Source organism: Lagenorhynchus albirostris, chromosome 10 (assembly GCF_949774975.1).
Source record: "Lagenorhynchus albirostris chromosome 10, mLagAlb1.1, whole genome shotgun sequence".
Taxonomy (NCBI): Eukaryota; Metazoa; Chordata; class Mammalia; order Artiodactyla; family Delphinidae; genus Lagenorhynchus; species Lagenorhynchus albirostris.
In genome coordinates, this window is record NC_083104.1 from 104,405,264 (window position 1) to 104,427,722 (window position 22,459).

General features: G+C 53.1%; 1 protein-coding gene across 4 annotated transcripts; it reads right to left on the reverse strand.

The window, feature by feature from the left end:
* Window positions 1-1,787: 1,787 nt before the first annotated feature.
* Window positions 1,788-19,383, reverse strand: IRF4 (interferon regulatory factor 4). Of its 4 annotated transcripts, none has more exons than XM_060163839.1 (9): window positions 19,328-19,383; window positions 17,847-18,215; window positions 16,537-16,723; window positions 15,659-15,747; window positions 14,955-15,099; window positions 12,813-12,920; window positions 10,199-10,552; window positions 7,691-7,803; window positions 1,788-5,135 (listed from the first exon to the last, which is right to left on the reverse strand). In XM_060163839.1, exons 2-9 carry the CDS (start codon window positions 18,060-18,062, stop codon window positions 4,992-4,994), a joined length of 1,356 nt encoding a protein of 451 aa, XP_060019822.1. In that variant the 5' UTR covers window positions 18,063-18,215; window positions 19,328-19,383; the 3' UTR covers window positions 1,788-4,991. The 4 variants fall into 4 exon arrangements, with proteins under 4 accessions (XP_060019822.1, XP_060019823.1, XP_060019824.1 ...); XM_060163840.1 differs by having other exon boundaries at window positions 17,847-18,123; window positions 19,328-19,370; XM_060163841.1 differs by lacking the exon at window positions 19,328-19,383 and having other exon boundaries at window positions 14,955-15,096; window positions 17,847-18,327.
* Window positions 19,384-22,459: the final 3,076 nt, after the last annotated feature.

The following is a 22,459-nucleotide window of genomic DNA, read 5'->3' on the forward strand; positions in this document are numbered from 1 at the left end:
TGAAAGGGTTGATCTTTCTTAAACTCCAGTCTCCTTGAGTCCACTCCTTTCTCAACAAGAGCCAGTGTCTTTGGAGGACAAGAGCCACAGTGTCCTCTTTCTGCCCTGCGAGTGAGCAAGGTGGGTATACATGGAAGGAGCGTTTCTCCAGTATTTCAACATTACCCTTCATTGAGCCAAACAGCGGGTGCAACCAGGAAAGGCTCCCTGGGGGTGAAGAAATGCCTCCAGAAAGGGACGCCGTCAGAGCTGGGACCTGGTGGAGGAAAGGGGTGGCCATGTGGCAGCAGGAGAGGTCTTCCAGGAGAGAGGAGGGGCCTGGGGCCCTGCGGCCGCTCAGCAGGACCGAGGAGATGGTGAGAAATGAAGACCGAGGTGTTGGATGACCTGCTGATTCTCCTCCAGAGGAAGGTTGCTGTGGAAACCTGACCCAGAAAGAGAGGACAAAAGAGGCAAAGATGTTTTATTTGCTGGGATGATTTTCTACGAAGCCACCATCATGCCCGCCAGATGGGAAAGGGGGGAAACTGAGAATGGTAATTTTTAAAGAAGCAAAGTAACAGCTTTCAAGGATCATAAAGTGGCCGCAGATTCCAAACTTCTGACCATTCGCTCAAGGACTGGGGTAAAATGAACTTTATGATATATTGTGGCAGATGCCTGCTGACGGCATCAAGGCCTCTTGCCCTCCAGGAAGTCTCCAAGGACAGCATGGGACACACACTGTCCCCTGGGGGACAGGGGTCGCTGAAAGAGTTCCCAGTTCTCCAGGTGCCCGTAACAGCCTTGAATTCATAACTCTCCTCTAAGTCAGAAGATGTTGATCCAGCTGCCAGGGTTAATTTAGGTATAGCTTCTCCTAGAAGAAAATGACCTAGTATGACCCCTGGAGTTTCCTTCCAGAGAGATGATGTGAAAGGTGATGATTTTCTCTGGCAGAGGCGTGCTTTGCTCATGCACTCCACACAAAAGGGTTTACTTGTCAAGGGAACTGAATCCAATGCAGCCAAACGTGCCCCGTGTGTGAAGAAATCTTACAAATGTGGTACTTGACAGAGGTGTGGAATTACTTGAGAACAAGTTCAAGGGCACAGAATCCCTTTAAATCCTCTTTCAGATGTAATGAGTTGATAGATCATGTGAAAAAGCTTGCTATGACACTGACTCACATCCTTCCACACTTTCTGAGCAGACAGAGCCCCCGAAAGCAGTGTCGTAGTTTATTTTCCCATTATTTCTGTTTGGTTACCACTTAGCACATCCAAAACTGTTCTTAGCTAACATTCTGGGCTCCTGGCTGCAAAGTGCAGTCACTGCTGACAGCTTCACTCCATCTTCGCTGCAAGGATTTTAACACTGTGACCGCGAACAGGAGCTGGCGGGCTGAAGGGCGGGTCACAGCGGCCAGAGCCGGGGGAGGAGGGCGCACGGCCTCATCTGTGCTCCCCACATACGGCTTTATGTCATTTTCCACGTTCAAGATGCTACAGCCCCTGCCCTTTAGCAACAGCGACAGAATCGAAGGAAATGTTGACACAGTGTCCTCGGCTCTGCGGGAACTTGTGAGACGCAGCCAGGGGGCGAGGGTCGTTCCTGTCCTGCTTAGCGGGCATCGGAGGGTGGGCGCGGGGGCAGGTGTTTATGAACAAGCTGCGCACTCTGAGATCTGATTTTAGCGAGGCTCACGGGAACCAGGAAGGAAACAGGCTGCCGAACGCAGCAGAAGGAGGAAGTATTAAAAAGCTATCCAGATAAGGGATTAATAACACGCACGGGCCCGTAACAGATCACTTTTTTACAAAGTCTTTATTTATCAAGTATCTAAAACGCCACGTTATCACAAATATCAGTCTGCTTTGAAAAGCGATTTACAGCAGAATTCGTGACACGATGATGTACGCTTGTCCAAGGAATGCTCAGCCTGGCGCCCGGGCTGCACAGCGCAGCATCGGGGTGAGGGAGCCACGCGGCCCTCTCCGCCTGCAGAGCGGGACGCAGGGGGCACCCGCGACCTGTCAGGCCCCTCCCGTCTCCAAGGGTCCAAGGCAAGATGCGAGCTGACCCTGGAGGAGGTTGGCCCGTCTCTCCTGCGCTTCAGCCATACTCCACGCACATGTCCTCCTGAAAGCCGGGAAGAGAAATACCAGCAGAGCCGATCTTCACTGCATTCACGTGATGGCTCTCCCACTGCAGTGAGCACACTGACGGGGGTCCAGCTCTGAGACGGGCCGTGGAAAAGGCAAGCTGCACACGGATGCCTGTGGCAGGGCGGCCCGAAAGCGGCATTGAGATCGGCGCCAGCCAGCTACAAGCCGTTCAGGGGGCGCGTGTTAAAATACAGAGCTTGGGGAAGTGCGCCACCGTCAGAGAGGCATTCGCCCGTGGAGAAAGGGGAGAAACGTGACCAAAGAGGAACGGAAGGGGCTTTGAACTGTGTCTGGATTTTTACTGAAAAAATGACTCATGCAAAAAAAAAAAAAAAAACAAAAAAACAACCTTCCCTGGTGCAGCCTTCCCTGTGGATGCAACCCCATCACCAGCCTCGTGGACATCGGCCCACGGCAGACCTGCACCAAGGCTTGCACGCAGTGACACAGGAAGAAGATCTTGTTCACACCTGAGCCTCACGGATGCCGCTCTGCTCACGGCCGGTGTAGGTGATTCCCACACCGTGGTGCGCTCTCTCCCAGGGGAGCAGTCTCAAACAGGGCCGTCTTTCTGGGTGCTCTGTACCGTGACCGAGCGGCTTCCAAAGCCTTGGTTTCAACGAGCTCTCCGTAGTGTTCCGGAAGACGCCGGTTACTGCCCATGGTGTTCCTAAGTCTCAAGAACGAGAAATAAGCCAGGAACGTCCCTGTGGCCTGCACTTTCCCCTCCTGCGAACCTCAAAGCGCCTTCGGATAACAAGGGCCTAAACTCTGCAGCACCTAAACTCTGCGAGCAAACTCAACTCTGGTTTGCTGAGGCCACTGTCAGGGAAGGAAGCCCCTTCTCAAATGTCCTGAGACAGCTGTCAGGATCCTTCATCGGGACCGTTTCATAATTAGTCCATTTACCCCTCACGCTCTGGATCCCTCAGAACGAAAGAACGCCAACACACCTGAGTGTGGAGGTGGGAAGGGGGCCTGGCCCAGGCCAACAGCATTTTCCAGAAAATGTAACTCCAGAGTCAAAGCAGCTTAATGTTTGAAAAGGGAGGAAAAGGAAAGGGCCCATAACAACAACTGAAAGTAAGCGTCTCCTTGAAGAGCCGGGAGGGCGGCTCAGCCGGGACACACCTACCGCTCTGGGCGCTAGTGGCTCATCTGTCTCCCCCTTGGGGTAATATACCCCCAGTACTCGCATCTATAAGATGCATAAGTCACTGCAGACCACAGAATACCATCTACTGTCCCAATGTGTGTATTCCGAGTGGCTGATGCACCTTAAACTGTGCTGATGACCACGAGGCGGCTGCTGAAGCCCCACCTCTGGGCAGAACGAGGTGAACCTGTGTCGTGGGATTGACAGGACACTGCATGCGAGTGAGTGCACGGAAGACCCCGAGGTGTTTTAAGTTTATGTATATTTATAGAAAAGCAAAACGTGCTGGAAGAATCAAACTCTTCTTGTGGACAGCTCTAGGGAGGAGGATTGGGCCTGGAACAAAGGAAGATTCACTTGGTTTTTGCCCTTTTATACAGTTTATATTTTCTGTAGTTGATATGTAATATTTTATCCCTAAAAACTTCTTCAAAAGAAAAAACAGAAAGAAACGACATTCTCAGGCTTCATTGCTTACTAAGCTGGATAAAAGCTCCAATCTGTCTAATGCAAGTTTGTTGAATGAATTAAAAATATAGACTAGAATAAGAGAACTATCGAGTCCTGTGCTGAGCCTAAAGTAACAGCAGTTATTTCCCGGTATGACAGAAATACAGCTGCTACGTCACAGTCTAAATATCTCTACTTTCCCAGAAGGAACAACAAGTAAGCGATCAGGTTTAAGTACGCAAGTGGAGATCTTAGTAATTCTATGAAGAGCTGTATTTGGAAAAAGCCCAGCATTTTTAAGGCCCTGTCAAACCGTCACTGGCATGAGGAAGCATATAATATACCAATAAGCAAAAGCAGCTCACAGAGCCTGCAATTACTCAATCTGTGAAGCCCTGTCCTCCCTTCCCTACAGGACTTGCCACCGGGACAAGTAGGGGCTCCTCCTCTTAGTGTTGCCGTGGTAACTGGTCGCCTAACAAACAAGCAGGACCAGAGGGGAAATGTCGACCACGTTTCAAAAATACACCTTTAGTACTCGGATTGCTGAGCTGTCTTTTTTTGTTGTTGTCTTTAAGAAAAAAAATTTTAGCAATAATTTCTATAGAACGAGAGACAGAAAGACAACTATCTTAACAGTCATTGGTAGAAAAAATGCTCTATTCAGGGCGGCCCTAATGCTTTTGGCTCAAGAAAACACAGCGGAGTCTCGCCTACTAGCTTCTGGGGCCATAGGGAGTGTGGATGGGAGGTGGGCGGGGGCCATCCTGGGGAGGGACCCCCAGGGCTGAGTCTGTGTCCTTCTATCAGCAAGCATTTCCTACAGAGCAGCCGTCCACAGGTGTCGGTACATTTCTCCTGTGGGCAGAGCAGACTCAAACTTAGGCTTTCCTTCCCTGAGAAACAGAACGGCTCTTGGGCGCCTTCATGCCGTCCTTAGTGGTAAGCACTGAAACACAGGTTTCTCAGTCTTCATGCAAGAGAGAGTCCACATCAAACTGGACATGGCATTTCAGTAAATGTAAACACATTTTAGTCAGTTTTCACATTATCGTCAGGGTCTACAGAAGACCCTGAATACCATTCTTCCTCTTGGAAAAAGCTCATCTGTCAATTCAATGTTTTCCTCAGGTGTGGGACTGAAGCCCCAGTTCCCACATTCCTCAAAAGAAAAAGTAGGGGCTCAGTCAGCTGTTCTCTTCATTTACAATGAAGCAACGTCTCTGGTCTTGGCGTCCTCACTCTTGGATGGAGGAGTGGCGGATGGGCCTGTGGAAATCCTCGGGGCTGCTGACGTGCTCGGGTAAGTCGTAGCCTCTCAGGAAATGTCCACTGTTTTGCTGAGCAAAATAATACAGCTGCCTGGCCAGCAGAGGCTCGACCTTTAGTGAAAGATTGAAAAGAGATGTTACTGAGCTCTTCTATCTAACGTCCTGCAATAACCCTCCATACCTAAGGATACAGTCAGGTCTAAAGTGAGGTGCTATGACTCATCGAAACACGTCACACTGGGAGCCTTCTGGAGAACTGACTTTGTGTGAGTCCTCGCATACACCAGCCTATAAACAGAATATACTTAATTCTGGGTTTCCCTTGAAGGGGAAGGGAAAGCTGGTACCTGTAAACCAGCCGCCGCTTGAAACTTACGTTAAACTAGGACTGAATGAAGCTAATCGGATAAAACGACCAAGTTAAAGGTAAATTTAAGGTAATCGGGTAATTTAGGCCAATGGATTTATTTTTCCACATCTGCAGTTTGACAGGGATGAGGGGCTCAGTGATTTACAATTCATGGATGACCTGGTAATCTGTATATTTCTAAACCAAAGATAAAAGAAAGAAAGAAGCAAAACCAAACAACAGCAAAACTGCTACTGTGGAAAAAGAGAAGTTAACTGACCCAAGATTCCTCTAGTTTGGCTATTAGTGTGGACCACATTCACCAGAAAGTATCCAACATTCAGCTTTTCCTGAACTTGCAGCATCTAAGAGATCCGAATGCTTTCAGCCAATCGATTGTGCTAGTCACGTGAGCCTTTATGTTATTTGACATAAAATGACTTAAGCGTAACTCATCTGAGGTAACTGAAGTAAATTAAATCCATAATAAAAGGAGCAGGACTCCTGGGTGCACACGCATCCGTCCTCCATCACCTCGGGCTCATGGTCCCAGCTGGGGCTACGTCCTCACCAAGCCAGGCCGGTGTGTCCAAGCCCTGAGACTCAGACGCAGGGGCTCACCACCGCTTTCAGAGATGTTACTCACCAGGACCAAGACTATTTAGTCCTTTGACAGTTGTTAACAAGAATCAGTTATTATATCAATAAATCTATCGATCGCTGGAGAGAATCCATGAGAAAACTCTAAAGTTTGTGGGGACTATATTTCTGTTTATTGGTTGGTTGTTTTTTGATTTTATAATCAAGAAGCAGGGGATGTGTGTTTAAGATTAGTGTTTTATTTCAGATTTCAATAAGGAACATTATTAGATGTACCACAATGTTCATTGCAGCTCTATTTACAATAGCCAGGACATGGAAGCAACCTAAATGTCCATCACCAGATGAATGGATAAGGAAGATGTGGCACATGTATACAATGGAATATTACTCAGCCATAAAAAGAAACGAAATTGAGCTATTTGTAATGAGGTGGATGGACCTAGAGTCTGTCATACAGAGGGAAGTAAGTCAGAAAGAGAAAAACAAATACCATATGCTAACACATATATATGGAATCTAAAATAAAAATGGTGCTGATGCACCTAGGGGCAGGATGGGAATAAAGATGCAGACCTACTAGAGAATGGACTTGAGGACATGGGGAGGGGGAAGGGTAAGTGGGACGAAGTGAGAGAGTGGCATGGACATACATACACTACCAAATGTAAAATAGATAGCTAGTGGGAAGCAGCCGCATAGCACAGGGAGATCAGCTCGGTGCTTTGTGACCGCCTGGAGGGGTGGGATAGGGAGGGTGGGAGGGAGACGCAAGAGGGAGGGGATATGGAGATATATGTATATGTATAGCTGATTCACTTTGTTATACAGCAGAAACTAACACACCATTGTAAAGCAATTATACTCCAATAAAGGTGTTTAAAAAAAATAAAATAAAATCTGACTTGAATTCTGTTATTATTTGATGTAACTTTTTACCTGTTGCTGCCCATTACCTGGGCCCATTAATAACCCTTGCAGGTATGTAGCAATACAGAGTCTTCAAATTCAAAAATCTTAAGTATTCAAAACTCTGTTTTCTGTGGCAAATTAATGCTACATGTTATCTATCTAACCCTTTTTCTTTCCTTTTCTGTGAAAGATGTTTACTTTGCACAGGTGAATGCATCTTAAGCTCTGCTGGAGAACATGACCGTGGCCTGAGCGACTTGACGTCCTTGAGAGATTTCACGCCTCCAAATAGCACATGGCCCTTGGTTTCCAAAAATTAAATAGTTTCTAAAAATGCAGAGATAAAAGAGGATTCGGGGGGACATTAGGAGGGGGCCTACAAAATACTCAAGTCAGTGGACAGCTTCCCACTTGGGAAAAACTTTCCCTTCAAGTGAAGATCAGCTGGTTGGCATTTTAAAAGCAATATTAAACGTGAAGAATTTTAAAGGGCAACTTTTAGCATCATCCTTTTAAAACCCTGTAAAATGGGAATATGACAATTTCCTTGAAAAATAAAAAAGATGGGATGGGTGCCGCCCAGGGCTGGAGGTCACCCCCAGCGGTGATGAGCACATGTCCAGGGCTGGGAGGCACATGGTCCTTGGGCTGCACCCCTGCACCACTCACTGGACACCTTCCCTCCCTCCATCCCCTCTGCCCAGGTCCCTGGACACTTACTTCTCATCTGAACTCCTCTAAATGGGGCCCTGTCCCTGACGAGGGTCAGGGAAACTCAAACACCCGAAGGTGACTGGACACTCACGTGAGCAGTGATGAGCTTCCGTTGCCTCTGGGGATCTGGAAACTCTTCCCCGAAGCACAGCGTCACCTGGAACCTTGGCAGAGGCCGGCCATGGTGAGCAAAGGCTTGGAGCTCTGCAGAGAGCACAAGAGAAACCACTCAGAAAGCCAGCCGAGCGCTGGACGCAGGCTGGGGAGGGAGCCCACGCTGACCTGGAGGCCAGAGCAGGGGGGACAGTGGGAGCAGACGCAGGAGTGCGCACGCCCGTTCACGCGGGTCTCTCCCACGGCCCCGCCTTCACTTCAAGGGGGCCACGCACCTTGCTCTGCAGCCTTGGACCCAGAGGAGGCGAGGGCAGCAGGAATGGGTGAAGGAGGAAAAGGAAATGGAGCCAAAAGAGTCCCTCACACACGGAGAAAATGTGCTTTAAAATCAGACTTTTCTGACTTGAGCCAGGATGACTTAGAAACCTCATCTCAGAGCTGCCGAGCCCTCAAACCCGCGGTCCACGTGACTCGGGCACCGCAGAATCTGGGAGGCTGAGCCCATCAGGGGCAGCCGTGGGTTTGAGAAGGGAGGGCGGCGCTGGATGAAGCGCCGGGCCCACCTTTGTGGATGCGTGTCCCAAGGCGCCTGCGTTCACCCTGACGGGACGCTGTCCCTGCCCACCCTCAGGCCTCCGGCTGTCCTGCTTGTCCTCTAGGGTCTCCTGCTTGTCCTCAGGTCCCCAGAAGAAGTGCGCTCACGCAGGCGCTAGCCCGTCTGCAGAGCTGCGGCTGCCGCCTTATCAGACGTGAGCCGCTGCACGGCGGGGCTGTCCCCAGCAGCCTGCGGGGCCTGAATGGGTGGTTCTCAAAGATTTCCACTGTTCTCTTCAACCGAAGAAAAGTTTCTAGCTCACTCACTGGACCATTTGACTTCCTGCTTTTTTCTCTTCCAGAATTCAAATCAAACCTAACCGACTTCGGCAGAACGTGTGCAAAGCTTCCACAGTGCGAGGTGGGAGGTGACACCCACGCCTGTCGCGTTGGCACAGTTCTCTGAAAAAGTCGGCCGAGTTGCCTGGTAGCTCGAGAATGTTCGCGGGAATCCGCGACTGTGGGGCTGGTCTGCACAGCTGCAGCTCTTTAGTTCACAGTTTCCTCCTTGAGCCTCAGTAAACACTTCAAGATAAGAGGTTGCCCTGGGCACAGAGGAAGCCGCCAAGCCAGAGCAGCTCCTGGTCGCAAGCATGAGCGAGCACACCGCCCCCGGAGGCCGACTGCCGGCGTCCCGCCTGCCAGAGAAGCGGGCCCCTTCCCTGGATGAAGCCCCCGGCCCAGCATGTCTTCTGCTTCCAAGACCCACGGCCTCGGAGGAGATCCAAAGGCAGGGCTCTTTCAGACCCCAGAGGTGCGGCCCTCGGCCCCTCCTCGGAGCCCCCCTCGGTCCACACGCTGGGCCCCAGGATGGACAGAACAGTCCGCTCGGAGGCAGCTCGCGGCTTGGGTCGGGGGCGGGGGGGGGGGGGCTGCCTGGAGACCAGAGCCTCGGCTCTCCCTCTTCCTCCCGTTTTGCCTCTGGGGGAGGGTGAGTCATCCAGGGACATGTTTGTTTGGGGCAGCAAGAGAATTTGGAGGAGCCTGAGCAAATGTGGGCCACTTGAGCCCCAAAGGCTGAGCGAGTGTCTGGTGGTGGAGCTCACAGGCGCTCTGTGCTTCACGTGAACTGAATCACGAAGCAGCTTCAGGGAAAGGAGGGGCCCGTGACAGCCCAAAGACACAGGGTGTTTCTGAGGACGCGCCTGTATGAGAAGAGTTAAGAATGAGGTTGAGGAAGGACGGGCAGTAGCCAGCAGGGCAAGCGCTTCTCCGTCCAGAAGCAGCACTGTGAATGGGGACAGCTAAGTGGAAACTCCGGACCACCTTCCACCAGAAGGTGGCCGGAGGCCTCACAAAAGCCGGCCCAGGGCTGACTGAATTGTCATGAAATCAAAACTGCGAAAACAAAACCTACTGGTTCTGGAAAATGTGATTTGAAACCTAGAAACAACTCAAAGCCGTCTCATAATTTCCCCTCTGCAAAATCAGTTCAACACGCTCGCCGTGGTCCCAGCTGCTGGAAGGCATCTGCTCGGGGTCGATACGTCTCAGAACCACGGACGCTCACAGTGTACTTACAACCCTATGATTTTTTAGGACCCTTAAAAGAGCTGGAACACCAACAGGTGTGCTTGCTGAGAACACACTGGCCGGTGAGGTATGAAGCTTGTTAGTCGGTGAGTATTGGATGAATCCCGGCGTTTCAAGACCTCAGCCTGAACCACAGCCCCCGACGATCCCCCTCCACAGCCCTTCTGATGGGGTGGCAGGCGGACCAACAGGAGACCTACTCTGGCATCGGGCCCCGCGGGCTCAGGGCCTCACAGAAGGAAGACCTGCTGGGAGTGGCCTGCGGCCTTCGCCCCCTGTGGCAGGCGTGCCGTCTCCAGCTCCGTCCTCCCCAAGCCTCACAGGTAGGGCCCATTCCGGCACACACGCGCCCGCTCACCTGATAAGAACTGCTGCGTGTCAAAGAGCTTGCAGGCCTGGTCCCTCTCCAGCTTGTTGGGCCGGTCGCTGCACAGCGCCAGGGGCCCGTCCCAGTAGACCCTGCTCTGACACAGCCTCCTGGCGTAAAGCCCGTCGGGGGCCATCCAGAGCACCACGCCCCTTTCCAGGTGGCTCAGCAGCTTCTCGATGTTCTTCCTCTGGCCGTTGTCCTCCGGGTAGGGAAAGAGGACCTGGTCCAGGCTGCTGGCGTCATAGGTGTGGGCGTGGGAGAGCCGGCAGCCTTCGGGGCTGGATGTGGTCAGCTCTTTCACCAGGACTTCCCGGTAGTACAGGCAGATGTGGAGCCGGCAGTCTGCAAACACAGGCCCGTCGGGGTCAGTGCTAAGGAGTCAAGGTGCTGGTGCCCCCCAGGATGCCAAATGACTGCCCAGAGCAAAGTGTCCTTGGTGGGACGCTCGTAAGAAGGGGCCTGGGGGACGGACGTTGCAAGGCCTTACGTCCCTCCCGGAGACTCACCCCGTGGTGGAGAAGCTCTGTACGAGTCTGGGTAATGTCCTCTAGCTCAGCATTTTCCAAATGTATGGGACATGGATTTTTTTGGGGGGCAGAGCATAGGGGTGGTGATGGCAACACTTAGGTCTAATACAGTGAGTCGTGTGCCGCCGAACAGAAGTTCATTTTAAGCACAGCGATCAGTTTGGAGTTTGGCAGAAGTAAACCCTAAGTTTAAATAATTTCTACCAGCAAAAAGAGTACAATGGTGTTTCAGGAAAAAAAAGCAAATATGTCCACATATCCAAAACTACCCTAAAATATCAATATGATACCGGTTACATTAAAAAAATTATACACATCCAAGTACGCATTGAAGTTCTGGGAAGCATAAGCCTTGACAGTGGTGATCTCTGGGTGGTGGGACTATGACGTTTCTATTTTCCATTTTTTGCTTTTCTGATTTCTAAATTATTTTTCCACTGTATACGTACCACTTGTATAATAAAATTACCTCGTGAGGGAAACGTCCCAAGCGTAAAGTCCGCTGAGACCCACTTCGCTTTGTGTTTGAGTCTGAGGCTGGCTCTAGAACTGTGCTTCTCAAACACTAAACGAGATGAACTCATTTTTGAAACTTTGCTGATTTTAGAACCTTCTTTAAAATGCGACCCATGGGCTGAAAGGACCAGGCCAGGTTTGCCAAGGGCCACTGACCTGGAGTGCCAAAGGGCTTCCCGAGAGGCAACAGCTCCCACAGTAACTGCGGGGTTCAAACCTGAGCGGGTGGCAGTCCTCTGATCAACGGGCCAGGCTGCTAACTAGTCTGTACTGCGCACACCCAGAGAAACCCACAAAAGCCTCTCATCCCTCAAGGGCAGGTTTTGAGACTCAAACAACCCACATCACTGCCTCAAGCCTCCTCTGTGACTCCTGCCGCTGTGAACCCCGAGGAGTGGGTGTCGGCCACTCGAGGTTTCATTTCACTGAACGTCATCAGAAATCACGAGGTCATGGGGATATAAATAGCTGTTTATTTCCTACTCTTCGGGCACCCACACAAGTCTTATGTGCTCAAGAAAAGGGTTTGAAAGTTCCTAAAAACAAACAGGCCTTTCTGTTCAGAAACCTCTCCTCCCTCCACTGTCCAGGAGCAACTAAGAAGAAAGGCAGCAGGCTTCCCTCAGAGTCTCAGAACCAAAAGGAGCCTAAGGGTGGGCAGCTCCCCTGGGTGCAAGGCTGGTGGGCCAGCTCCCCTGGGTGCAAGGCCGGTGGGCCAGCTCCCCTGGGTGCAAGGCCGGTGGGCAGCTCCCCTGGGTGCAAGGACGGTGGGCCAGCTCCCCTGGGTGCAAGGAAGGGCCCCAGCTCTCCTCTCCTGAAACCTTGAGAATTCAGCTTGTTTTCTGTCGCTCATTTTCAAAGAGGCCAGGGGGCAAGGTGAGAATTCTGAAGCTTAAGCTTTCCATTTTCAATATATGCAAATCTCATTTTAAAACAATCAAAACATTATCTAAAAAGTAAATATACGTACACTACACGTGCTCAGTAAACCTCAGGTATCTTCCTTAAAACAGGAGAGACCGCTGAGGTATGGGGATTCCTTTAGAGAGAGACTCTAGAAGCCAGATCTGATCTGTATTTGTTTGCAAGGCACACGATGCAAGATGCTCCTCACCGAGGCACCAAGCGTGCCGAGGACGGAGAACCCAGAGCTCGCGTCCCGGGAAACCGACAGGGCCGCTGTTTGTTTGTGGCTAAGCCTGCGGGGAGGATGAGCTTTCCAAAAACGAGCAGCCCCTGCGCTGTTGCAAGAAGCTGCACTGCGTCATGGGGGCGCTGGCTGTAGGGGGACCCTCGGTAAACGGAACTGGAGGGTCCGCACATTCCTGGACAGTCAGACGCCAGTGCAGAGCTTAGAATGACTCAGTTCAGACCAGCCTGCAGAAGTGGATCAGGGTCCGAAGCCGGCCTCTCGGTGCTAACTGTGCTAACCTCGTTCTCCCAGCTGGGAGTCAGAGGCGTCCACCCGCTCCAGGCCCCAGCTGAGCTCACCAACCCCACGAATCCACCCAAAGGTGAGGGGACCCTCACAGACGCCGCCTCCAGGGAGCCCCACTCACCTGAGAGGGCCAAGGCTTCGGCAGACCTTATGCTTGGCTCTATGGGGATCCCGGGGGCCTGGGACTCGGGCGGGGCACAAGCATAAAAGGTTCCTGTCACCTGGCAACCTGCATTTGCAAATAAAAATCAGATGCGGCCTAGACAGAGCCCCTCGGAGGCAGAGGGAGTGGAGGCGGCTCGCTGAGGGGGGCCCGCCGGTCCCCGGGGGTGCACCAGCCCGGTGGGGGAGGGCCTGGGCCCTCGAGAGGCAAGGAGGCCGAGGTCCAGTCGGGAAAACCAAGGCTGAAGGAGGGAGGAGCCTTTTCACAGCCGGAGGGAAATTGGAGTCGCCCTCTGTCATTTTCTTCCTCCCTTCTTTCCTTCCTTCCTTTCTTTGTTAGTTAACACCTCCGCGCCTCACCTCATTACCTGTGTGTGTGTGTGTGTGTGTGTGTGTGTGCGCGCGCGCGCGCGCTGAGAACATTTCAGACCTACTTTCCTAGCAACTTTCAATACAGCAGAGCATTGCTAACTGTGCTCGCCAGGCTGAAGCCACAGAACGTATTCATCTCCTAACTGAAGTTTGTGCCGTTTGACCAACATTCCTCCGTCACTGATACGCAGGGTAACTGAGGCGTGATTCACCCGTTCACACAGCAAGTTCCCGGCAGAGCTGTGAGCCCAGGTCTCTCTACATGAGATCTGACGCCCAACAGCCGGATCAAAACCCTGCCCGTGGCTTTGTCCGCAGTCCCTTCGCCGCTGCTTCTGGAACCAGGAGGGGCTGAGCCACGTTCCTGCCGGCACAGCTGCCGTGTTAAATGTCAGCAGAGAAAGAGTATGTGGTAGAACCTCGTTGTGCTGGCGTGTCATCTAATATCACTTATGCTTCAAGATATGTCCACCAGTCTACCCTCTCAGAGCTCTAGGCATTGCCTCTTCACCAGGGTCACTAGTTCAGCAGAGCTCATGCCCCGGACCCGGGTCTGAATTCCAGAAACCCGTCCAATGTCAGCTGATTCCCTCACTACAGTACGGAAAACAAACCTTCACTGCAACTCACTCTTGAGAAGCTAATAAAACCAAATTCTCAGCTTTTTTGTAAACATGCCACTCAATACAAATCCTAAATAATGGCATACATCTTCAATCCCACACGCCAAGAGTGACCCGGACCTGGCTGGAAAAATACTCCTAGAACCATCTGTGTGTTGACTGATCTCAGGATTTCTATTTCAATAACAGCTCAGAAGTCCTGCAAGCTTGTGCTTTGCTGCACGAACGTTCTGTGTGAGATCTTCTCTGCACTTAGCAAATCAGTGCTTTCGCTGAGAGATCTCATCCTCGTGTCTGGGGAAGGCCTCCGGGGGGACCACATCTAATCTAGTCCAGCACCAACACCAACCGGGCACCCTTTTGTGGAGACCTTTTCCGTTTTCTTCATAGTATTTATTCATCCCCTTCTTACTATCACCTCTAATCCCAGTGACAACTGCCGTGGGCACACCACTGCCTGAGAGAAATCCACCAGCGTGATAATCTCCTGGTGTCTCTGTGGAGGGGTGCCTGGGCTCAGCTGCAGGACGCTGACTTCGCAGAAGTGTAGGCAGAGACAGTCAGCGTTAAGGGACAGTCTAGTCTTCTCTGGGAAGACTGACAAAACCGACTACTTTTTGCCCAAGGTTAAAACATAAACTTTAAGATTATTCAGGAAGGAGGAAACATGTTAACTTACTAAGTAGCTAATTTAAAACAAATAGCCAACCAGTCTGAAGCCCGACACCCTGTCCTGCGTGGCCTGGCTCCGGAGCGGGGAGACCTGGCCTTGAACCCAGCCCTCACTCTCACCGAGTAGCTTCCGGCACGTTGCTTGCATTCTGGGAGCGAATCCCTATACAAAACGGCAGTTTCAGGGGCCTGGCGAGATCCCTGCAATGCTTAAAGAAGGGGCCACGAGGCAGCCCGAGCCTGGGTCCTGGCACACAGCAGACCAGGCGTCAGTGAGCCTTGGTGTCCTCCTCCGGGGGCCTTTTTCCTCCTTCACCGCATGCGGGGCCTTTCCTAGCGGCTCGGAGGAGGTGAGAGCCGTGGGACGGCACAGAGGACAGACCAGGCGGGGCCAGGCCCTCTGGCCACAGGAACTGCCCCAGCTCCCTCCTTACCGTTTTCACAGGCTGGGCCTTGCCAGTGGTGGCTGCGAGGCCCGAAGGTCACAGGACACTGGTACGGAGTCTCCGGGTGGGGCTGATCAGGGACGAACTCTCTCCAGCCTCGGTCGTGGGGCGGAATCATGTAGGTGTGAGCCTGCTGGAGGGGCCAGAGGGGAGCTGGGGGGAGAGTGACCAGCCCGGGGATGGCCTCGGGGAGCCCCCAGACTCCTCGGGAGCGCCCTTATCTTCCAAAGAGGCTTGGTGGAAACCCGCCATGAAGAAGCAAAAGGCACAATGGAGACAGTGTTGTAAAGTGATGACCTATGTGAGGCTTCGTCATATGGGTAAACCTGGCACCAAAGTACCGCAGGGAAATGTGCCTTCCTTTACCAGCAAAGTGAATAAAACAGAGCTGTGATTCACATCAGAAGCGTCTGCAGGGATCAGCTGCCCTGCGGTTTCACATGATAAAGCCCTGCTCCCAAAATCTTGGACTCTAAGGTCGGTTCCCAGATTTCAGAGTCTAACCGACAGGCAGACACACCCACCTCCCCTCCCTAACTTCCAACCAGCAACACCAGGTGGAAACTGAGCCGTTCATCCAGTGACCCGGGATTTGGCTTGGCAGATTGACAAACAGCAGAAACGGAGTTCTGCTGCTTTGCTTGTAGGTCTCTGCCGGGGCCTCCCCTCCTGGAAGCCCTGCCCCCCCGTACCTGGGCTGGGAGTGAGCAGTAAGGAGCCGGCATGCTGTACGGGCGGCTCATGGGCACCTGTGGCTCCTCCAGGGTCAGCTGCTTCGCTCCTGAGTGTTTGGGCCAAAGGGAGACGCACAGTGTTGAAAACGGGAACTGGAAGGGCTTAGAAAAATACCTGAGAGTTTAATTCCTAGAATGCAGAACACAGTACTGACAAGTAAGGCGTTTTTCTACAGTTTCCTTGGGCAATTGTTTATCCAGGCCATTAAACTGGTTCCCACAAGGTCCAATGTATGTATGGAGCATAGTAGAGAAACAGATACATAGTAGAGAAACAGTGCGTGGCGGGCCTTGTGGCCTCGAGGGCTCCCCAGCGAGATGCGCGGCTAGTGAGGTCACCTAGCGGTTTGTTTAAATTGCAGATTCCCGGGCTCTACTCTGACACACAGGTCAGGATCTTGGCAAGTGGGAATGTGAATTTGAATAAGCACCCAGTTGACCATGACACACTCTAAAATTACTATGAGTGGTAACAATATTCGGAGCTTGAACGCTTCCCTTCTACAAAATGGCTAATCACGAGAGACTGATGGATGAGTAAAGCTTCAAACAGCTTTTCCATTTTTGGCTTGGAAATCTGGCCCGTATCGTAGTGGAACTACTGCAAAGCACACACACATGCACGCACACAGGTAGAGACCTGGAGTCTGAGAACTTATTCTGCACTAAAACCACGAGAATTTCAATTTATGACCCGAGAACTTGGGCAAGTCGCCTGCTGGGCGTGACTGGGCGGCTGAGGCAGGCAGGCTATAAGAAGCAGCAGGCAGAGAAAGGGACCCTCACAGTGAAAGTGAGGCGTTGAAGTGCCCGGCGGCCCGACCCAGGAAGCCCACCTTTCTTGGCGCCCTCAGGCACGATCCTGTACACCTTGTAGGGCTCAGAGATGTCCAGCTGGCTGCGCTCCACCAGTTCCTCGAAGTCGTTGCTCTTGTTCAGAGCGCATCGCAGACGTGTCTTCCAAGTAGGAGGGTCCGGCTTGTCGATGCCTTCCCGAAACTTTCCTTTAAATAGCGCCCAAGCCTGGTGGGAAGGAAGAGGGGAAAAAGTTAAAATCCAGGTCTTTCCAAAGAGAATCTGGGAATTGCATTTGTAAAGGAAAGAATTGTGTCAGGGGCTTCAGGTTCACACTGTTGCCCAAAACGTGGGACAGAAAGACAGCAGGTGTTTGTAAAAGGCGGGTGAGATTGGAGGACCCCTGGAAGGGCTCCACCCACAGGGTCTGGCGTGAGTTGGCTGGGAAGCAGGGACAGAGCTGTGGGGTGAGGGCCCACCCATACAGCACCTCTGGACGTCAGAGGATCTGAGGTATTCTGCACGCCAGTTCCCTGAGGAAGTCCCCTTCGCCTGCTCTGCCCACTGGTGGTAGGGCTGGGCCCTACTGCGCAGGTCGCTGGGTAAACTGCCCAAGGGGGAAACAGTCAGGACAGCGACGCACACACAGAGGACAAGAGAGAAACCCCCAGACAGACCCTGAGAGGGACAGAGGGGAGAAAGCGGAAGGGAGAGAAACACAAAGGCAATGGGGACGGGAGAGAGACCAGCACAGAACTTTCCAGAGAGACTTGGAAAGAGGGAGTCAGACAGAGACAGTGAGACATTGGGAGACACACAGATGGAAGACCAGAGAGGAGAGAGAGGTAGGAGAGTGAAGGCCGGAGACAGAGAGTGAGAAGACGAAAAAATATTCAGGGAGAGACGGGAGAGAACAGACGCAGAGGGGCACAGCCCAGCACACCCACCGGCGTTCACAGAAGGGGAGCCTGAAACACAGACGCGTGTGGATCAAGGGAGGCGAAGAGGGATCCAGAGGTTCACAAAGAGGCTCCGGCGGAAACAGCGGTGCGGCCTGGGACCGCCCCTCTCCCTGGTGGGCGAGCCTCCGGCGTCTGACCCTCGGGGTCTGCGCGCCCCACACGCTCTGACTTGGGACCCGGTCCTCCCTCTGCGAGTCACTAGAGAAGCTGAACCCTCTCCTTCTCCCAGGGCTTGGGGCGCTGGCCAGCCGGCGCTCCGGGGCGCCCGCGCGTCCCTCCCCGCTGAGAACCGCCGGCCTGCCGGCTGCGCACTGGGCCCGCGGAGCCCGGGTCAGGTCGGGACGCGCGGGCCGCTGCCCCCCCACCCCCCCAAGCCGCGCCCCAGGCACCTTGAAGAGCGCGGCGTCCTCCTCGCGGTTGTAGTCCTGCTTGCCCGCGTGCTTCCAGGGGATGCGGAAGATGCTCTTCTCCTCGTTCTCCCACACTAGCCCCGGGTACTTGCCGCTGTCGATCTGGTCGATCAGCCACTGGCGGAGCTTCCCGTTGCCGCAGCTCACGGAGCTCATGCCGAACTCGCCGCCTCGGCTGCTGCCCTCCAGGTTCATGTCCAGCGCGCCGGCACAGTCCCCTCGCGCGCCCAAGATCCGCTCCTGCGCCCGCTCTGCGCTGCGGGGGAGAGGAGGGCCGCCCTCCGGCAATGACCACGAGGCCCCGGAGTCTCCGAGGCGGCAAGGCGCGCGCTACCGAGTCGGGGGCGGCTAAGGTCCCAAGAGAAGGCACCTTTCAGCCGGCCCGGCTGGTGCTCTGGGCGCGTGCCGTCCTGCCGCCTCCCCGGAGTCCGTCCTCCCACCCCACCTTCCGGACTCTCCATTCTTGTCACGCCCCGCAGCCCGCGCGCTGCCCAGACTTGCGGCTCTGGCCTTCGCGCACCCACCGACCCCCTCCCAATCCCACCGCCACCGCGCGTGACACTCTGCGCACTCGTAGTTGCTGCTCCCCTGCCCGGGCCCGAGCCGAGGCCAGTCCATTTCCCGCGCCACTGTCAGTTTCCACTGGTGCCCTCTCCCAAGTTCCCACTCCCTTGGTGGCCCGGCGTGTCTCGCACGCGGGCTCCCCTTCGGGCCGGCGTTCCAGGCGCGCGGCGCCCGCAGCTCCCCCCGCGGCCTTCGCCGGGACCCGCACTCTCTGCCCCAGCACACTCTTTTGCCCCTGAGCCCCGGCAGCTGGCGACCATCAGGTGGGCCCCGCGAGCCCCAAGAGGCAGAGAGCGAGCCAGCCTTAGCGAGCCGCGCAGCCTCATAGCGGGGGATCCCCGCGCGCCGAGCGTCAGCTGGAGCCGGAGGCCGGCCGGGGAGAGCGGAGGCGGGGAAGGTGCCGGGTAGGGCGAGGGGTCGCGGAGCGCGGGGCCCGGAGCGGCCGAAATTCGGAGCGCCTCTCTTCCACCACCAGCCGGGAAGCCAGAGCCTGAGGCCGAGGTGAGTTTGAGCCCCTCAAGGAGGAGCAGGGGAAGCAGCCCCGGGGCGGGGGGACCGTCCCCCGCGGTTAAGCCTGCCGCCCGCTGTGGGTTCCTTCGACGGCCCCACCTCGGCCACGCCTGGGCCCCCGACGAGCTCGTTATCCGACCCGGTCCACAGCGTGGCCTCCCCGGGCCCGGGCTGGGCCGACCCGTGCGCGCCGGGGCCGCGGGAGCGCCCGGCCAAGAGCGGATGGAACGGGCGTCGGGGCGACCTCGAGGGGCGTGCTCCCTGCTGGCGACGACGCTGGGGGCCCCTGCGCTGCCCTCGAGATGGACCCCGAGACCTCTGGCCTCGCGGCAGGTTCGCTGTGGTGCCCGCCTCGCAGCCGTGCTCCTTCCCGACCCAAGTCTTACCTTGTCCCCGACGCGGAGCTGAGGGCGGCGGTGAGTCCCAAGTTCAAGCAGTGAAACTAAGCCTCCGAAGTGCGAAAGAGGAACTTTATAAAGCTTAAAAGCCCCGCTTGGGGCGGGGCCTGGGGCGGGGCGGGGCGAGCCGGGGGCGCCTCCTGGCGGGACTGGGGGGCTGCGGGCGCAAAGCTGGGCGCGCGGGGCCGCGCTGGGGACGCACCTCGAGTCGGGCGCACGGGAACCTCAGTTGGGCGGTTTCCTGCCAAGGGCAAGGCGCGAATGGGGACTTGGCCTGCGCGCAGGGACTGCGGGAGGCCCGCCGGTAACTAACGAAAGTCGCTACAGCGGCGCTGTAAGAGCGGGTAGCAGGGCCTGTGCAGGAGCGGCAGTCCGGCGCGAAGGGGGCTTGGCGTAACCAAAGACGGAGGACTGTCCACATCGAAGACCTGCGGGTAGCTGGGGGCCACCCTTGGCTCGGCCGCTGACACCGAGAGCCCCGCCCCTCCGCGGTGTTTAGAGAACGTCACACTCATTGAAAAGAAAAAAGGAAATGTCCCAGATCCTCGAGCTATGAACTGCGGCTCACCCACTGCCCGCATGTTTGAAACGCTCACATACGCGTGCGTCTCTTAAACGGGTGAATTGCAGTGACTCAGACTGCACAGCCCCCGACGTTTTGATTACGGCCACAGGAGAGAACGGGAAGGGTCCCCGAGCATCCAAGTGCCTAACTGCTCTGGGCTTCACAGTGACGTAGTTTTAAGCTCAACCTGGTAAGAAACAATTTACAAGTGGAGTTTTAAATGTCCAGAATGGGAACAATATTTAAGCGGAGTGATTTTACTTCATTTTCCAGGATCTCCTTAATATCGAAATAAACTCCCTGAGCACCTGCCCACTAAACTCCCCCAGAGCATCTTGGGTGCTTCAGCATGTTTGTGTAGTTAACAATTTCAGGTAAACCGTCAGATCACTGGTTTCTATATGATTTTAGACCACCACCATCCCAGGTCAACACGCAACTTTTGAGAAGCTTCTGATTTCACTGATTTCTCAGTTTTTCTTTTAATCTTATATATTGGGCCGTTGTCTCCTACCCAAAGAACAAACTAAGTTCAGGTTAGAGCAAAACAGGCATGAGGTGCAGAGTGGGGATGCTCTTCCTCAAACCAATGACTTTCTCAGAAATTAACAGGATGCCATGTTTTTATTCACTTAAGTAAGTTTTCCATTATCAGAATCTATGTAATAAACAACAGGTTTTTTTTTTTTCAAAGAAAATTATGGTCACAGCGGTTTTTCTTCTTCTTTCATGGATTCATTCATTCAACAAATATTTTCCGAGCACCTCTGCTTATTACGAACCGTCCTTGGCACCTGGGATACCTCAGTGAACAAAGGGCACATCTTTACACTTTAACCAGTGCTCACCAGCAGCAGACGGGAGATTGCTAAGAACAAAAATGGCACACTTGAGCTTTTTGCACTTTCGCACACGTGTCCTCTGCCCAGACTTAGCTGTTTCAACATTCTCCTCACTCATCCGCTTTCAGACGTTGAAAACCACGTTTACCTTGTTTTAAAATGTGATTGCAAACCTTCAACGCCATCTTCTGGTTTACTCATTTGTCATATTGATCTACCAGAAGTGGTATTTTCTCTTGTATCATGAGGCGGATACAAAGAATAGTGTATGTTAATCACTGAAACTCTTGGTGTCCTCACTGGCCCTGGGAAGTGGTGGGTGGTGACAGGCAGGGCCCGCCGGCTGCTCACAGAAGACTTTTCCTTCGTAGTCACAGTTGAAAGAGAAATGACAGAAGTTTTGAAGTTGGCCCTCCGCCCCCAACACTTGAGGAAATCAAAGTGCCCCTCAGTGAAAGACTAGACATTATCTTCAAAGGTCACAGCTTGTAAAAAAGTGAAAACAAGTAAGGACGCAGGTCATTGAATGTCTCTCCAAAACAGGGCCGATCATCGTATTCTGTGAGGAGGTGACTTACTTCCGTGAATTGTCCAGACGTGGAAGTGCTGCTGTGGATGCAGCCCAGTCTGAACGCCAAGGCTCAATTTTCCTTTCATATTTGTTGTAAAGAAACCGTAAGAGAAGCTTAATTTACGTAAATGCAATATTTTACAAATCAATCTTTTAAAATTATACATTCGTATGCAAGAAAAGTAGTTTAGAAAAACCCATACTAGACACAAAAAATAAATTATTGAAACCCTTGTTGTGGATAAACCTATTCTCTCACTAATTATTCTTTCAGAAGGAGGGAACTAAATGTATTAAAAACAGTGCAATGATACCATTGAAAACATTTAAAGGGCAGTGATTTTTAGTTACTTGTAAAAAAACAGGAAAATACTAAAAATGGTGCAGTTCGTATAAGATAAAGAGCTCCTCTAATGCTCTCTGGCTGTATGTGTATGCAATGCTAATTATTGCCTTTGACCGTGGCATCCTATATGGCAGTGCTATTATATTATTACTGTATTATTATGTCTTCATATAAATATTAATATATACTATGTAATAGCACAGTAATATACAGTAATATAGTAATTGCTATAGTATATACCATACAATACTGATACTACAGTGATGTGGTGCTCGTGTGTCACAGTACTAGTGTGGTAGAGCAGCATTATATCGTGACATAACGTTGTAGTGTGTAATATGGTATTCTTACTGCATGATCTTATTAATAATTAAATGCTCGGGTGTGGGACAGCTGGTTCAAGCTCCTGAGGTCTTGATGGACTATTTAAGGGAAGTCTCACCTTCCCGCGTGCAGCGGAGGTGACAGCTTTCTCGCCTCCCAGCGTGCTGTGATAACGAGACAGTGCTGAGCCCATGCCTGGCACATCCCGTGTTCAACAAGGCAAGACTATTATCACTTACATTGTGCTTCAGCATTTAGGGAAGTTTCATAGACTTTATCTCGCTTGATCTCCAACCAAAGCTGCCCCAGGGGGCAGGGCAGGCAGTGCTCAGGCCCAGGTACAGATAAGAAAAGAGATTCAAAGGGGGTCTGCTGAGTTCCACATGGCTTACCCTAAGACCCATTCCGTCCTCTGCCGGGGTCTGCAGGCCCTTGGCTGCCTGTCGCGATATCTTCCAAAAGCAGCCTCTGA

Coding starts and splice junctions, on each gene's coding strand:
- IRF4 (XM_060163839.1), bottom strand. CDS start 18,062: ATGAACCTGGAGGGCAGCAGCCGAGGCGGCGAGTTCGGCATGAGCTCC. Junction 7,804..10,198: donor CACGCAGCAGTTCTTATCAG/GTGAGCGGGCGC, acceptor TGCTCTCTGCAG/AGCTCCAAGCCTTTGCTCAC. Junction 5,136..7,690: donor GGAAGCTCATCACTGCTCAC/GTGAGTGTCCAG, acceptor CTTTCACTAAAG/GTCGAGCCTCTGCTGGCCAG.